Source organism: Neopelma chrysocephalum, unplaced genomic scaffold (genome assembly GCF_003984885.1).
Source record: "Neopelma chrysocephalum unplaced genomic scaffold, ASM398488v2 Primary Assembly neopelma1_367, whole genome shotgun sequence".
NCBI lineage: Eukaryota > Metazoa > Chordata > Aves > Passeriformes > Pipridae > Neopelma > Neopelma chrysocephalum.
The window spans coordinates 431-16,338 of NW_020898031.1; the positions used below are offsets into that span (position 1 = coordinate 431).

At 56.7% G+C, this 15,908-nt stretch overlaps 3 protein-coding genes and 1 non-coding gene across 5 annotated transcripts; 3 read left to right on the forward strand and 1 right to left on the reverse strand.

Moving 5' to 3' along the window:
• Positions 1–268: 268 nt before the first annotated feature.
• Positions 269–7,507, forward strand: SLC18A1 (solute carrier family 18 member A1; the record flags this gene model as incomplete). The annotated part of the gene is made up of 14 exons (XM_027706271.1): positions 269–638; positions 1,145–1,203; positions 1,452–1,535; positions 1,696–1,788; positions 2,010–2,099; positions 2,947–2,990; positions 3,108–3,168; positions 3,281–3,376; positions 4,971–5,049; positions 5,168–5,219; positions 5,741–5,804; positions 5,909–6,028; positions 6,513–6,646; positions 6,935–7,507. Coding segments are annotated over 14 exons (1,460 nt in total), but the record flags the coding sequence as incomplete, so codon positions are not given.
• A 655-nt stretch (positions 7,508–8,162) lies between these two features.
• Positions 8,163–11,522, forward strand: MAK16 (MAK16 homolog). Of its 2 annotated transcripts, none has more exons than XM_027706338.1 (10): positions 8,163–8,318; positions 8,635–8,684; positions 8,880–8,989; positions 9,282–9,346; positions 9,705–9,856; positions 9,993–10,047; positions 10,124–10,198; positions 10,304–10,480; positions 10,584–10,640; positions 10,903–11,522. In XM_027706338.1, the coding sequence occupies exons 1-10, from the start codon at positions 8,304–8,306 to the stop codon at positions 11,089–11,091; spliced, it is 945 nt and encodes a 314-aa protein (XP_027562139.1). In that variant the 5' UTR covers positions 8,163–8,303; the 3' UTR covers positions 11,092–11,522. The 2 variants fall into 2 exon arrangements, with proteins under 2 accessions (XP_027562139.1, XP_027562140.1); XM_027706339.1 differs by having other exon boundaries at positions 8,164–8,318; positions 10,304–10,414.
• TTI2 (TELO2 interacting protein 2) lies at positions 11,486–15,166 on the reverse strand. The gene is given in 8 exon segments (XM_027706337.1): positions 11,486–11,623; positions 11,853–12,015; positions 12,477–12,620; positions 12,769–12,962; positions 13,116–13,208; positions 13,901–14,087; positions 14,380–14,768; positions 14,770–15,166. Coding segments are annotated over 8 exon segments (1,479 nt in total). The 5' UTR covers positions 14,998–15,166; the 3' UTR covers positions 11,486–11,542.
• Positions 15,167–15,440: 274 nt separating this feature from the next.
• Positions 15,441–15,534, forward strand: LOC113978993. The gene has a single exon (XR_003537692.1). It is a non-coding gene; the product is annotated as a small nucleolar RNA U13 (small nucleolar RNA).
• Positions 15,535–15,908: the final 374 nt, after the last annotated feature.

A 15,908-nucleotide genomic window follows, 5' to 3' on the forward strand; every position in this document is an offset into this window, starting at 1 on the left:
GGGGGGCTGCCTTGGGGGCACAGAGAGGGGATGGGTCCTTCAGGGGTTTCCTTGGGGGCACAGAGAGGGGATGGGTCCTTCAGGGGTTGCCTTGGGGCACAGAGAGGGGATGGGTCCTTGGGGGGCTGTCCCAGGGTCTCAGCTCCTCTGTGGGTCTCTGGGTGATGCCAGCGGGGTCCCTGCTCAGGGCTGGGTGCTGGGAGCTCTGTGCCGAGCCAGGAAACGGAGGAAAACCCCCAACTAACCCCTTCCCCGGCTTCTCCCCCAGTGCCCATCGTCCCCACCTTCCTCTACACCACCGAGCACGAGGGTGCCAACAGCTCCGTGGCCACAGCCCAGCCCGAGCCAGCTCCTCCAGCCTTGGAGGCTCCTCCTTTCTCCTCCCTGCTCTCCTCCCTGTTCTCCTTTGACAACACCACGGTGCCTGTCCGGGGCTCTGACAGCCCCCTGGAAATGCCCAGAGGGACGGAGAGCAGCCCCCCAGCACGGCCCCCCAGCAGCCCCCCAGCACCCCTGAGGGGCTGCCCGGAGGGGGACGACTTCCTCACCAGGGAGAACGTCCGGGTGGGGCTGCTCTTTGCCTCCAAGGCCCTGGTCCAGCTGCTGGTCAACCCCTGCGTGGGCGTCCTGACCAACAGGTAGGGCACAGAGCTGGGTTTGAGGCCCCTGGGGGACAGGCAGAAACCTCCACGGGGGCTGAACTGCTGCAGCCGTGGGATTAGAGGGACTGGGGAGAATGTATCCATGAAAATAGCAGGAATTGTACCTGTTCTGGAAGCCTGCACGGGGTTTGTGAGTTTATATCCCGATCTAAACCTCACTAATGCTCTCCTCAAGTGCTGGCAGGTGCTGTTTGGTGCCAGTAAGCACCAAATAAACAAACACAGCGTCCCAGCCTGCCATGGAATAATGTTGTTTTCAGATCTCCTTGGCCTGTGTGTCCTACAGACACTGGGAGCTGAGCTGGGGTGGGAGAACAGAGCCATGGCTTTGGGTTGGCACCCAGTGCCCCCCTGACCAGCCCTCAGGGGCTCTCCCACCCGTTCAGGAGACAATTCCCATCCCACACAGTGTGTTAAGGCTGGGCAGCGAGGCCACATGTCAAAGCTCCCGCTGAGCTGGTGCCTCTTTTTTCCCTTTCCAGGATAGGATACCACATCCCCATGTTCCTGGGGTTCTCCATCATGTTCCTCTCCACAGTCAGTGAGTATTGCCCTTCCCTCTGCCCTTCCCTGGCACCAGGAAACCCTCTGGGCTGTGCCCTCCCCGCTGTCCCCGTGGAGGAGAAAGGAGGGAGAGCAGAGCGACCCAGAAAGGAGTGACGAGAAAGGGCGAGGAGCCCTCTGTCCCTTTGCCCCCTCCAGCGCCCAAAGTGGTGCCAGCTGAGGCCAGTCTCACCCTCTGCAGGGTTCTCAGGCCCAGCCTGATGCAGCTCTCCCCTCTCTCTGCAGTGTTTGCTTTCTCAGGCACCTACACCCTGCTGTTCATCGCCCGGGCCCTCCAAGGCGTGGGCTCCTCCTTCTCATCAGTGGCAGGTAAATGTTTTATCTTTGTCCTTGTGTCAGCTCCCTCTGTCTGGGTCCAATTGTCATCCTCCTCCTCCTCCTCCTTCTCACTGGTGCAAACAGGGCACCCCAAAAGAGAGGAGCCCACCCCCACGGAACCTCATGTCCTGTGCTCTCTCCCCGCTCCCAGGGCTGGGAATGCTGGCCAGCGTGTACACAGACGACTCTGAGAGGGGCAGTGCCATGGGCATCGCCCTGGGAGGCCTGGCCTTGGGCGTGCTGAGTAAGGACACCTTGATCCCAGTGGGATTTATGGCAGCACCTCCATCCTGGATGTGCCCCTTCCCCATCCGGCTGGATGTCCTGCTCCCTCCCCCTGCCCTCCCTCCGTGGGACCCGACACCTTCCAACCACATTTTCCCCCAAAAACACCCACCAGGGACTCGGAGGGGGCAGCTGGGGCTGGTGGCACTGCCCTGCTGTGACACAGCCTCTCCCTTGCAGTCGGGGCACCCTTCGGGAGCATCATGTACGAGTTCGCGGGGAAATCCTCTCCCTTCCTGGTGCTGGCTTTCCTCGCCCTCTTGGATGGAGGTGAGAGGCCAAATGGTTTAATCCTGCCAAAAAAAAAACCAAAACAAACAACATGTGAAAAGGTTTCAGTGTGGGTGTTTCAGGGAGGATCTGAGAGAAGGAAGAACGTGGACACAGCACTGGTTGTTCTGTTAGTGCTGAATCCCATGTTTTCTATCTCCAGATGATTGACACAGCAATATGTAAGAATTAATCCCCCATTACTTAATGAACCCCCCCAATTGCTTTCATGGCTTGAAAGGCACGTTCAGCAAAGCTCTCTGAACTGTGAGTTCTTTGGCAAGGCTTTCCTGTCTGCAGCCTCTTCATGCCACGAAGGAGTCAGGCTTTGCCAGCATAAATGGTGTCCTGTGCTTCCTCCCATCGCTGTGTCAGAGATAAAGAGCCTTCCCAGTGCCACAGCGAAGTTACAGGCAGCAGGAATGTGCCTTTTCCGTGGGAAGTACTGAGCTAATTAAATTACAGTCCCAGTTACCATCTTTGCCCAGATGTGAGGCGAGATATCTGTAATGAAGCGTGTAAGAGCTTCTGAAAAACGAAATGTAGGCCTCATACATAGCAGACTTTCTGGTTTAATCCCATTCTTTTCCATATCCAATTCCTGTCATGCTCTGGTGGCCTCTCCCAGCTGGCAGCCAGGCCAGAGCATTTGCACTTTTGACTGTTCAGGGGTTGACAAAACCCTTCCAACACTCTCCACTCGGGGCAGTTTTGGTGCTCCCTCCCACCTCCTTCCCCACCCCAGCCATAGCTCCTGCATCCCTGGGGGTTCTGCTGGGGGAAGGGGTGGAGCTGAGGGAAAAGCCCGAGGGGAGAAGGAGGATTGAGGAGGGTGTTCTCTCCCCAGCCCTGCAGCTGTGCATCCTGCAGCCCTCCAGGATCTGCCCGGAGGTGAGTACAGCCCTGGGCACCCCTGAGCCCTGCCAGGGGAGGGAGGGGGCAGTGCCCAGGGCCAGGTGAGGGCACACACAGCCCCCAGCCCACGGAACCCCCTTGGACACCCCGCAGAGCACCAAGGCCACTCCAATGTCCACCCTGCTGCGGGACCCCTACATCCTGGTGGCTGCAGGTAAAGGTGGAGGCTGGCACACGCTGTGCCCCCCTGAGTAAAGACTCCCTGCTTGAAACAGCAGCAAAAGTAAAGGCTCAAATGGAGCGTTTCTGCCTTTTCTCCCCCCCAGGAGCCCTCTGCTTCTCCAACATGGGGGTGGCCATGCTGGAGCCCACCCTGCCCATCTGGATGATGCAGACCATGTGCTCCCCGCAGTGGCAGCTCGGTAGGTCTCGTGCTTTGCAGCCTCCTCTCCTGAGCCTTGGGAGAGTTTAGAATCACGGGATCACTTGGGAAAGACCTCCCAGGTCACCGAGTCCAACCCGTGACCCGTCCCCGCCGTGTCAACCAGACCGGAGCACCGAGTGCCACGTCCAGTTTTTTCTTGGATCAAAGAACCACGTCCTGCTCGGGCACTGTGAGCTGGATTGAAATGTCTTTTATATCGTTCCAACAAAAAAAAAAAGAAGAAAACATATGACCTCACACGTGGGGGGGCAGAGATCCCGGGCTGTGCTTCGCTCCAATTCCAGCTGGAAATTCCTCAGCGGCGGCTGCACGATGTGCTTTGCTCTGTTATTGAAAAAATTGCACGGAACCAGGCTCCCCACAAGGGCAATAACGGGGAGGAGAGGCTGTTTGGGAAGCCTGTGGAAGCCCATCTTCTGCAGGGTGGATAATGGGCTCGTGCTGGGCTGCAGTGGTGGAGGCCAGATGGGCTTTGCAGGGGCTGCTCCGAGTGAAACGAGGCCACTCAGGGTGTCCCAGGCAGGGCAGGGCAGGACCTGCTGGTTACCAGCTGCCTGGAAAATGGGATGTGGAGATAACACCGCCTGTGTTTGCTGCACAAGTAAAAACTAATGGTTATAAAACCCAATTGGCGGAGGAATGACCCCGGGGGTGCCCCGGGCTGCACTTAGATCCCAAATTGGATTGTAGGCTGGGAGCAGGGGGGGGTGAGATTGCTCCTGATCGAATTATCCTCTGGGCAGGCAGGAACATCCATCCAGTAAAAGCAGATGATGCTTCTTTTGAGCAAGGATGGGTGAGGGGAGAGCAGCACCCAAAGATTCTGGCAGCAGGAGGAAGGGGCAGAACTCAGGGGAAAAAACTCAGGGCTGCCCCATCACCACTGAGCCCCAGGGGAACCTTTGAGGTGACTTAGAGTGCCCAGAGGTCAGCAGCCAGCAAAGAAAATCCCAAATACATTCCCTAAGATGTTCGAGTACCTGAGATTTGAGAGCAGTTTGGATTTAGACACAGTCCAACAACAAACCACCACCTCACGTGCTGTTCTGAGCCCAGGAGCCTTCTCTGTTTATCTCCTTCAGTTCACCCACTCCCATAAACTCTGGGAAAACAACCCAGAAGAGCTTGGACTAAACCTGCAGGATTAACCATGTTCTGTAGCTCTTAGGGAGAGGAGAGAAAATTAAACACAAATCAGTGCGTTCCAATAAGGAAGTTGTCCCAGGGAAACGGAGCTGATCAGTTTTATTTATAGTCAGCGGGAGAGTATATGAAAAATAAACAACTGGTAAAGCAGCAGGCAGAGCAAATATTTAATTTTGAGCTGCATAATGATCCCCGAGCTTTTTACTTAAGCAGTTGTTTTATTCCTCTTTATTTAGCAAATGAAAAAGCAGAAGGCAAAGGGGGAAAGGTGGAGGAGGGAGAAACTATGACAGGAGGATGCTCAGGTGCCTTGGCTGGCTCGTGACATTCTCCCAGCGAGGGAATGAAAATTGTGCAAATTTTCTTGTGTTTTTCTGTATTTTCTTGGGGGTGACACACTGTGTTTAATTCCTTCCCTCTCCCAGGGCTGGCTTTCCTCCCCGCCAGCATATCCTACCTCGTTGGCACCAACCTCTTTGGGATCCTGGCCAGCAGGATGGGCCGGTGAGTGGGACACCGGAGGTTTTGGCTCAGCCCAGCCCATCCTGGCTGGAATTTCAGCGGGAATTACGCCCGTGGTGCCGTGCAGGCTGAGAACTCCTGCCCTCTCCCCCCGCTGCAGGTGGCTGTGCTCCATGATCGGGATGGCTGTGGTGGGAATCAGCCTCCTCTGTGTGAGTACCTGAGGGGGAATCCGAGGCCTCTCCAGCTCTCCAGAGCTGGGCTCTGGCCCTGGCACGGGAAGATGGGCACTGGTTGCACCGGTGTGTCGGTTTTGGAGGTCTGAGCAGGCTTTTGCAGGTCTTAAGGCTGAGAGAGTTGGGGTTGGTGAGCCTGGTGACCAAATTGTGGCCCTCCAGTGCCTGAAGGAGCTGAAAGGAAAGATGGGGAGAGACTCTTTACAAGGGCCAGGGCGAGGGGGAATGGCCTCTTACTGACAGAGAGGAGGTTCAGATCAGAGAGTAGGAAGAAATTCTGCCCTGTGAGGGTGGGGAGGCCCTGGCACAGGTTGCCCAGAGAAGCTGTGGCTGCCCCTGGATCCCTGGGAAGTGCCCAAGGCCAGGCTGGAACAACCCGGGCTAGTGGGAGGTGTCCCTGCCCATGGCAGGGGGTGGAACTGGATGAGCTTTAAGGTCCCTCCCAGCCCAAACCATTCCATGATTCCCTGATCTACCCCATGTCTCTCCTCTCCAAGGTACCTCTGGCCACAAACATTTACGGGCTGATCGGCCCCAACGCTGGGCTGGGCTTTGCCATAGGTAAGCTGGGCTTTGCCATAGGTAAGCCAGGGGTGCTCAGGCTGCTCCAAGGCTCTCTCCCCAGGGGCAGCAGTGCCTGACCAGCCTCTCCTTGCTCCGGGCAGGAATGGTGGACTCCTCCATGATGCCCATCATGGGTTACCTGGTGGACCTGCGCCACACCTCCGTCTACGGCACCGTCTACGCCATCGCTGACGTGGCCTTTTGCATGGGCTTTGCTGTTGGTAGATGCTCTTCTTTTCTCCTTTTTTAAAAAAAACCAAACAAACCTAGAAACTTTTTAACCATTCTTTGCCATGATTTTGTTGTTTTTTTGTTGTTGTTTTTTTTTTTTAATATGAAATACTTGCTGATTTGTAGTATTCGAACAACATGGTAAGTTAATAGTAATTATTATTATTTGGATTATCTCCTGGATTTTTTGATTATTATTATTTGGATTATTATTATTTGGATTATCTACACTCATGGCAGTGAGGGAGCTCTTACTCACAGGGGGACTGCTCAGTGTGTGTCTCACTCTGGTTATCACTCCCTTTCCTCCACACAACCACCAAGTCCACCACAGGTCCCCTCCAAACCAGACAAACCTCCCGCTCTCTGGGATTTTTATCCCTTTTCAACGTTTCAATTTGCAGGTCCCCTCCAAACCAGATAAACCTCCTGCTCTCTGGGATTTTTATCCCTTTTCAATGTTTCAATTTGCAGGTCCCTCCATGGGTGGGGCGATTGTCGGAGCCATCGGCTTCCCCTGGCTCATGGTCATCATCGGAGTGACCAACCTGGCCTACGCCCCGCTCTGCTGGTGCCTGCGCAGCCCCCCTGCCAAGGAGGAGAAGATGGTCAGTTCAGGGGGGTTTTATTGGAGTAGAGGGGGTTCACAACCCAGAGATTTGGGGGAGACAAGAATAAATTTGCTGGGGATTGCATCTTCTGGTTTGGGCGCCGCTCTGCCCTCAAAAAGGGACAAAAATCTCAGATAAAACCAGGTGAGTTTAGAGGGTCCTTCCCTTAACTCGTATTAAGTTCCCTTAACTTGTTTTCCCTGGGGAGAAGTTGGTAACTCCTGTTAAGTGTTCAAATGAATCACGATTTTTACCAAAGCAGGATTTCTCCTCTCCTCCCCCCAGGCAATCCTGAGCCAGGAGTGCCCCATGCAACCCAAAAGCTACACTGGGCAGAAACCCCTGCGGGAATTCCCTCTCTCGGAGGACAGTGACGTGGAGGAGGAAAATGTGGAATAGCCAGTGCCAGGATGTGTGCCCTGCTTTAAAACCAATATTACGGCTACAAACACAGATCTGTGAGCAGTGTATGTCAACCTGTCCTGGAGAACAGCATTGTGCCCGTGCCAGAGGAGAACATCAACATCTCTCCCACTGTCTTGTGGCTTTGAGAATGTCTTTAAAGCACTGACTGTTCCTGAAAGAAAATGGAGGGGGAAAAAAATAAAATGAAATCAGCTCTGGGAGATTTGTCTCCTCCAGATCCTGCTCTAAACCCCAAGATGAAGCTATTCTGTAACAACAGGGCACAATCCATCTGTGCCACCGCCCATGAAGATGTCACTGTAATGTCACTGCTCCATGCTCCTCTGGAGACACTAAAAAAACATCCATTTCTTTTTGCTGTAGCTTGATGTGTCGTGCTGTTCCTGTGCTGCTCAGAGCTGCCTGTGTGTCCTTCCCAACGTACATTAAACGAATTCACTTGTTTGGAGAATTCTTTTAAGAAAAACTGAGGTGGAAATAAGGTTTAGACTCGTACAGAAAAAAAGCCACTTAGGTCACTCGTGATTAATGTTATTTATATATATATACAAATATATATGTATATACCCATATATATACAAACGCATGTATGTACACCCCCCCATATATATATATCTATACATACATATATACATATACATAGATATATGTAGGTATATATATTATACATATATATATTATACTATATATATTATACATATATATGCACATAGATAGAAATATAGATAGAAGTATAGATAGATATATTTCACGTGCTGCCAGTGCTGCTAAATAGATAGATAGATAGATATATTTCATGTGCTGCTGGAGGGGACGAGGGGATTCTTGGCAGCTGTGAGGGGACACTTTCCCCCAGAATCTGCCCTTTCCCTCACGGCTTCCACAGCGCAAACATTCACCCTCACGGCTCCACAACCACTGAGCGGGAGGCGCCCAGCGCCCGGCCGGGTCTGCCATGGAGAACACCCCGGGCAGGGCTCATCCAGCGCCCCCGCGGCCTCTCAGGGCTGTGTTAGTGCCACGGTTTTATTCCATCACCGCCCCTGAGGGGCCGCCGCCATTACAGGGGCCCCGCCCTCCCTTCCGCTGTCACTTCCGGTTCCGGTAATGGCGGCGCCCTGACCGTGTGGGCCGGCACCGCTGTCCCCGTCCCTGGCACCGCTGTCCCCGTCCCTGGCACCGCCGCCGCTTCGCTGTCACCGCCGTCGCTGTCGCCGCCACCGCCACCATGCACTCGGACGATGTGAGCCCGCCCGTCCCTTCTCTTCGGCCCGGCCGCGCCTCCGCCCCACGTGGCCGGCGGGGAGGGAGGGGAGCGGGGTGTCCCCTGTCCCCGACACCGGGGGTGACAGATGGGGATGCAAATGGGGGTTCGGCAGCAGCAGATGTGCTGTGCCTGCGCCCGCTGTGGCTCCGCACCCTGCCCTGCCAGTGGGGTGCCCAATGTTTGTGGGGTTCCCCCTGACAGAGCCGCCCCGGGGGATGCTGGAGCAGGGAGGAGGGCCGGGGGGGCCGGGTGAGGGGTGCCGGGGTGTGTCACCCGCTGTTTGTCCCCGCAGATTGTCTGGAGCATGCTGGGGAACAGGCAGTTCTGCTCCTACAAGATGAGGTGAGTTTTTGGGGGGCACAGGGTGGGCTGAGCCCGCGGGGGGGGCTGTGGGAGGGACACACTCGGGTGCCCCTCAAACCTCGGCATGTCCCCCCTGTGCCACCACGGCCACACAGAGGCTGCAAGGGGCAGGTGGGCAGTGGGGTGTTCCTGCCCTTCCCTACTTAATTAATTCCCTCTCACCCCCTTTTCCAGCACCAAAACCCAGAACTTCTGTCGCAACGAGTACAACCTGACGGGGCTGTGCAACCGCTCGTCCTGCCCGCTGGCCAACAGCCAGTACGCCACCATCCGCGAGGAGAAAGGTGGGATCCCCTCTCCCGGGACGCCAGGAGGGATTTCCTCATGGAAAAGGGTTGCCCAGGGAGGTGGTGGAGTCCCCATCCCTGGAGGTGTCTAAGGAATGACTGGACGTGGCACTCTGGGCTGGTGACGAGGCGGGGATGGGGCACAGGGTGGACTCGTCTTTCCCACCTGGATGTTCCTGTGCTCTGGCAGCTGCAGGGAGCCCGTGGGTGGGGAGGGGGTGAGGGGCCCCTGCCTGAGGGCACCCTGGCTCTGGGATGTGCTCAGTGGGATGGTGTTCCCTGTTCCCAGGTCGGTGTTACCTGTACATGAAGACGATCGAGCGGGCGGCGTTTCCGCGGCGCCTCTGGGAGCGGGTGAGCTCAGGGCAGCAGAGGGGTCACAGAGGGGCTCTGATGGCCTTTACTGAGGGGCAGGTGTCCCCACAACAAGAGGACATGGCCTCAAGCTGTGCCAGGGGAGGTTCAGGTTGGACATCAGGAGGAATTTCTTCCTGGAAAGAGTGGTTAAACACTGGAAGGGGCTGCCCAGGGAGGTGGTGGAGTCCCCATCCCTGGAGGTGTCCAAGAACGACTCAGTGCCAAGGTGGGGATCGGACACAGCTTGGACTCGATGGTCTGGGAGGCCTTTTCCAAGCTCAGTGATTCCAGGAGCGATGTGACTGCTCCCAGATGTCCCTGCTGTGTAACTCAGCTCTCCCCCTGTCCCCCCCAGGTCCTGCTAAACAAGAACTACGAGAAGGCTCTGGAGCAGATTGACGAGAACCTCATCTACTGGCCGCGGTTTGTCCGGCACAAGTGCAAGCAGAGGTTCACCAAGATCACCCAGTACCTGATCCGCATCCGCAAGCTGACCCTCAAGAGACAGTAAGGGACACCCCCAGTGGGCACTGGTGCCCCCCAGGACACTTACACGAGTTGCAGCCACGTTTCTGATGAGGAAAGTGCTGGCTGTTGCTCCCCAGAGGGTGACAGATTCCCAACTGCCTGTTGTTCCCTGCAGGAGGAAGCTCGTCCCGCTGCGCAGGAAGATTGAGAGGCGGGAGAAGAGGCGAGAGGTAACAACGCTCCTTCTGTCCCTAATTGTCACTGCTGCTGGGCCTCAGCCTGACAGCTCCTCTCTCTCTCCTTTAGGAAAAAGCCCTGATTGCTGCTCAGCTGGATAATGCCATCGAGAAGGAACTGCTGGAGAGACTGAAGCAGGACACAGTAAGGATCCCACTGGGAGCACACTTTAGTTTGATGCTGCCTGTGTGCGGGCTTTTGAAGTGTGCCTTCCTCCTGTGACTTACAGAAAATCCACTTTTTTTCCAGTATGGAGACATTTACAACTTCCCCATCCACGCCTTTGACAAAGCCCTACAACAGCAAGGGGTAGAGAGTGAGAGCGAGTCGGAGGCAGAGCAGGAAGAGGAGGAGGATGAGGTAAAGCTTTCAGCCACAGCCCCATCACTCCTGCCCTGCCCTGGTGCTGAGCTGGGGCACTGCAGGGTGAGAAGAAGACATCAGGAGAGCTCAGGAAGCTTGGCCTTGGTGGCTCTTCTGCCATGAGTTGTGACCCTGTTGTGCTCAGTCCCAGCTCTGTTTCTTGCAGGATGTGGGTACAAGGGAGTTTGTGGAAGCAGAGGACAGCGAGCTCAGTGACTTTGAGGTAGGTGAAGCAGCAGGTGTAAACTGTCTGGTCACCTCCACCCTTTGGTGTCTCTGGTGGTGGGTAAGAGCCAGCAAAATCAGAGTTGTGGAAGGTACAGTCAGACTGCACTGTATCCACTCCAGCCCAGCTCCTCTGGTCAGACAGCTGGGAGCCAGGGATTATAGAAGGGACTTGGATACATGAGGTAGTTTTGGAGAAAGGGGAGGTTTAGTTGCACAGCTTGCTCTGACATCACTCTTGACACTCAATTCTTTCTCAGGACATGGATAAGTTGGAGACGAGCAGTGAGGAGGAGCAGGAAGAGGAGGAAGAAGTAGAGAAGAAAGCCTCTCACTCCAAATCTAAAGGGAAAACGCCCCTGAAAGGACCAGCCAGGAGAAAACGTCCCTACATTGAAATAGAGTATGAAGAAGAAACAGAGCCAACCACCAAAACAAAAGCAGCCTGAGGCCTCCCTGATCCATTTTGTACTGACTGACAGGACTCCAGATCTGTCACCAGCTTTCACCGCTGTGCAAGACCTTCAATAACTCCTTGTTTTATACTCTAGATGAAAAATTGTCTCTAAGAAAAGCAGGGTTTCTGTCCCAACCCCAGGCAATGGCAGCAAGTTTGTACAACTGGATGAAGCACAGTTGTAAGGAAGAAGATCCCCCACCTTCTCTACAGCCAAAAAAAGCTCAGCTTGGCCTGTGCTCCATGACAGGACCTGGCCTGGGGGTCACTGCTGCTTTGGGCTCTCCATGGCTGGAGAAGCCACACGTGGCCCAGGGAGTACACACGTGTATTTTGGGGGACGTGGCAGGTATGGGGCCAACAGGTGGGACAAGACAGACAGTAACTTTAAATAAATAAACCAGTTTTACTGTACAAAATTGGGGTGGGTGCTGTCAGCCTCCTCACGTGCTCTCCTGCACCTTCCTGATGCATTCCCGCACCCGGTTCTCCTCACAGCTGCTGTACACCCCTTCCAGCAGCACCTGCAACAACAACAGCATCATTCCTGGTGCCTTGGCTCTGGAAAAAGATTCCCAGTGGGCTTTATGGTGTTACCAACCCTCCCCCAGCTCTGCTGGGAGAGAGCTGCACAGAGCATGGCTCGATACCTGTCGATAGGTGTGGAGTCACCCATCATTGATGCTTGAGGAAGGAACTGGGCACCTGCACACCCCACACTGCCCCTCCTCAGGTGCTGAGCCCCTGACTCACCTTCACCTGCCCTCTGGAGCAGTGATCCAGCAGGATGAGGCACTGGGTGGCCCTTTGGAGCAGGGCGGCTCTGACGGGCTCCGGCGTCGGGCCCGGGTCCGTGTGAACATCCCAGATGAGCCTCAGCAGGGCTTTGAGGAGCACGGGGAGCCTGCAGGGCATCCTGCCAGGGAGAACAGCACCACACCTCATCCCAAAGCCTGCCCCAGCCAGGGGGAAGCACAGCTCTGCTGAGCAGTTCCTGGGAGCTGCCTAAGGCCAGTGTGCCAGGAGGGGACAGACCTGGACACACAGGTAACCTTGGGATGGAGTGTCAGGAATGCTGTCACTGCACAGCCTGATTCACAGCACAGGGCTCACTCCACAGGGATTTAATTTATAGCCAAGCTGATGCTTCCAGAACAGGAACAAGTTGGATCAAAACGAGGACTTGGCTTAATTTTTGGGCCAGATTTTTCAGCCAAGCAGCAATGCCAGTGATTCCTCCCTGGGACAAATCCTTAGGATTCCAGGGCCTGTTCCTCAAGCAGCAGTAACTTTGGCCCTCTAAGTGGAAACACTCAGGCCAGGGTTTGTGTCAGGCCAGGTTTTCTGTGCACAGTGCCTGTCACCCCCGAGAGGTACCTGGGCCAGGCGTGCTCTATGGTGCACTGCAGTGTCTCCAGTATTGCCAGTCTGGCTTCTTCCTCAGGGCCATCAGAGACCTCCAGGTAGCCCAGGATGACTCGCTCCAGCCTCTTCAGGTGCTGCACCACCAGGATGCCGAGTCTGCAGGCACAGACACGGCCTGAGGGGGGAGGAGACCCTTGGATCCCCGTGGGGTCGCTGCTCTCCCCTCTGCTCTCCCCTCCTCACCAAGGCACATCTGGTTCCTCTCCCCTCCCCAGCGAGGGCAGGGTGCCCAGGGAGCTCTCACCTCCTGATGAAGGCAGGCAGGATCCCCCCATAGACCCTCCTGAGCGCCAGCCGATGCTCCCCCTCCATGTGTGTCAGGACCAGCTGCAGCACCTCGTCGCACTGGGAGCGGGGTCTCACCTGGCCCTGGTGCCCCTGGTGCCGCTGGGATCGCTCCAGGATGGGCAGCAGGTCCAGCAGGCACAGCAGCACTGCCTGGTTTGGGGACAGACAGCGGAGCTGGGCAATCCTGGTCCAGCCCGAGTGGGCTGTGAGAGGGAAGAGGCTCTGCCTCCTCCTGCCCTGAGCTCCAGTGGGGCAGATCAACACCTCCACAGGGCAGATGAAAACCAAGCTCTGGTGTCCTACCTGGACGAGAGGAGCCTCCCGGGAGTAGAGGTGGTTGTAGAGGGCATGGAACACCACCTGGGCCCTGTTGAACTGGCACAGATCCGCACCCGGCTGCAACAACACAGAGCGGGGGGTTAGTCCTGGGCACCACATCCAGTCACAGCCTAAGGAAAGAGCACAGCCCTCCCAAGCCCTGGGGCACCCTGGGCACGAAGAACTCTGCACACAGGTGCTGTAAATGCAGGTTAAATGCTGCCACCCTCAGAAGCAGCCACTTCCTTCACCTTATTTCAGCTCCCCAGCTGCTGTTGTGCAGTTCCACTGGCAACACTTGCTGCTGTGGGGTTGGGGTGTGAATTGGCTGAGATGTGGCAAAGCAGTTCTCTGCTTTGGGTTACAGATGTAAGAACTGCACAGGTTTAACCACACGGGGACAGCGTGGAAGAGAGGGCAGAACTGCTGGTTAACAGCAGAACCAGGAAAAGAAGTTAGGAGTCCTAACAGGAGTCCAACCCACCTGAGGGAATGGCTGGAGCAGGGTTAGGTTGGAGATCAGGAAAAGATTTTTCTCCCAGAGGGTGGTGGGGCACTGAACAGGCTCCCCAGGGTTTGGTCACAGCCCCAAGGCTGCCAGAGCTCAAGGAGTGTTTGGACAACGCTCTGAGGGACAGGTGGGATTGCTGGGGTGTCTGTGCAGGGCCAGGAATGGGATCAATGTGGGTCCCTTCAAGCTCAGGGCATTCTGTGACTGACCCTTCCTTCAAATAACACACAAAGGGGATCTGAAGTCTCCCCTCCCTCACCACGTTGAGGACGATGTGGTGCAGGCACTGCACTCCCAGCACTTTGTTCTCCTCCTGGAAGTCGTCAGAGATGAGCAGTGAGGGCGGCAGGACCCGCTCCAGGTGAGGGCCCAGCCAGGGCCGGGTGACGTGGGGCAGCGTCCAGCAGAACACGTGTTTGGTGGCAGGGTTGCGCTTCCACCTGTCCCTGGAGTCACAAACACCAGCTCAGGGAACACTGGGAATAACCAGCACTGCTTTCCTGGGCACTGGGACCAGCTGACAGCAAACCTGGACAGATCCTCCCCAACATCTTCCATTACTGGGCATTTGCAAAGCTCCTGGCCTCTTATCATGTGTTTTATTTATTAATTAATAGATATAAGATATAAAGGGGGTAAATAAATAATGTTTGTAACGCCTGAGCTCAGTTCCCCAAAGGCTTCCAGCATTCCCCACACAGTCATCCAAACAGTCCGTTCCCTCCCCTCCGTACTCACTTGGTTAACTCCTGTTTCAGGAGCCCCATCACGGCTCCAAACCTTCCTTCCTCATCCTCATCCTTTCCCCGCAGGAATTCAGCCACGGACGCGCAGCCCGCGGCCCGGACCAGCGTCTCCAGCAGCTCCCGGGCCACCGCCCGGCTCCCCTCGGTGGTCCAGGGCCGCTCCTCGAGGTGTGTGACAGCGAAGACGAAGATGTGTCCCAGCACACGGCGCAGCGCGGGACCCGCCGCGGGCGCCCCGGGGCATTCCTGGCTCCTGGCATCCTCCAGCTTCTTCAGCAGGAGCGCAAACACGGCGCCCACCTGCTGTGCCCTCTCTGCCGCAGCAGCGTGCTCCCTGTCCCGGCCGGGGGGCTCCGCTCCGTCCCGCTCCCGCCCCGGGGGGGGCCGCGGACTCGCCCAGCGCCGCCGCCAGCTCGCCCAGCGCCGCGGGGCTGCCGGGCCCCAGGAGGAGCCACCGCGGGTCCGCCGCCTCCAGCAGCTCCCTGAGGGCTCCGGGGCCATCGGACAGCGACAGCCGGGCCTGCAGCAGCACCTGCTCGGCCGAGGGGACCGAGGGGGGCGGCGGCTGCTGCTCGGGACCCCCCTCCGGCCTCAGGCCACCGACATCCATGGCGCGACCCGGCAGCGCCTCCCGCGCCCTAAAACCGCGCTAAAGACACATCGCTGCCGGCAGCAGCGCCTTCCGGGGCGCGGAGACCCCCGAGAGACCCTCAGAGACCCCGAAAACCCCTCAGAGACCCCCGGTCCCCTCAGCGCCTCCCGCACCCGGGGTTCGAACTGTCGCAAAACACCCCGCTGGCCGTAAAGCCGGCGCGCGTGTGGGGGGGGGCGTGGCGCCGCGAGAATAAATTATCATGGATAATTAGCGGCGAAAATGCGGGGAAGGAGGGGCGGTGCGGGGCGAAAAGGGCGAAACGGGGGGATACGAGGGGACAGATCGGTGGCGCGGAGCACACTGTGTCGGTGCGAGGGGAGAACTACAGACCTTGAGGTCGCCCTGACTTTGATAGAAGTGGTGCGGCGGTAGGTCTGAGCGCGGGAAACCCGCGCCCGATCCTTCCGGTTCATAACCATGATGAATGGGATGGACACGCGCCTGCGTGACGTGTGCGCCCTCAGTTACGACATCGCACAGTCCCTTCTGACGGCCGGGGGGTCCTGACGTCAGCAATGACGTCATATTTACAATGGTAATGTTAAAAATAGTAATACAGGAAACGGGGGGCGGCAATGACGTCATTGCTGGCGTGGTCAAAGCTTGGAGATGTCAAAAATCAGTGGAAATGGGGCAAATTGAAGGGGGTGCTGGGGGGTCCCTGTGATGTCACTGCTGATGTCATCACCACATAGAGGTGTCAAGAACCAGTGGAAATGGGCAAACTTGGGGGGCAGGGGAGGGGGGCTCAGCTTGTGGGCTGTGCTTATGCCCCCTGTGGCACTGGGGGGGGGGGGGTGTCTCAGCATCCCCCCATGGGCTTTTTTTTGGGGTCCCCCAAAATGCCCCTGTGGCTCCTGCGGGTC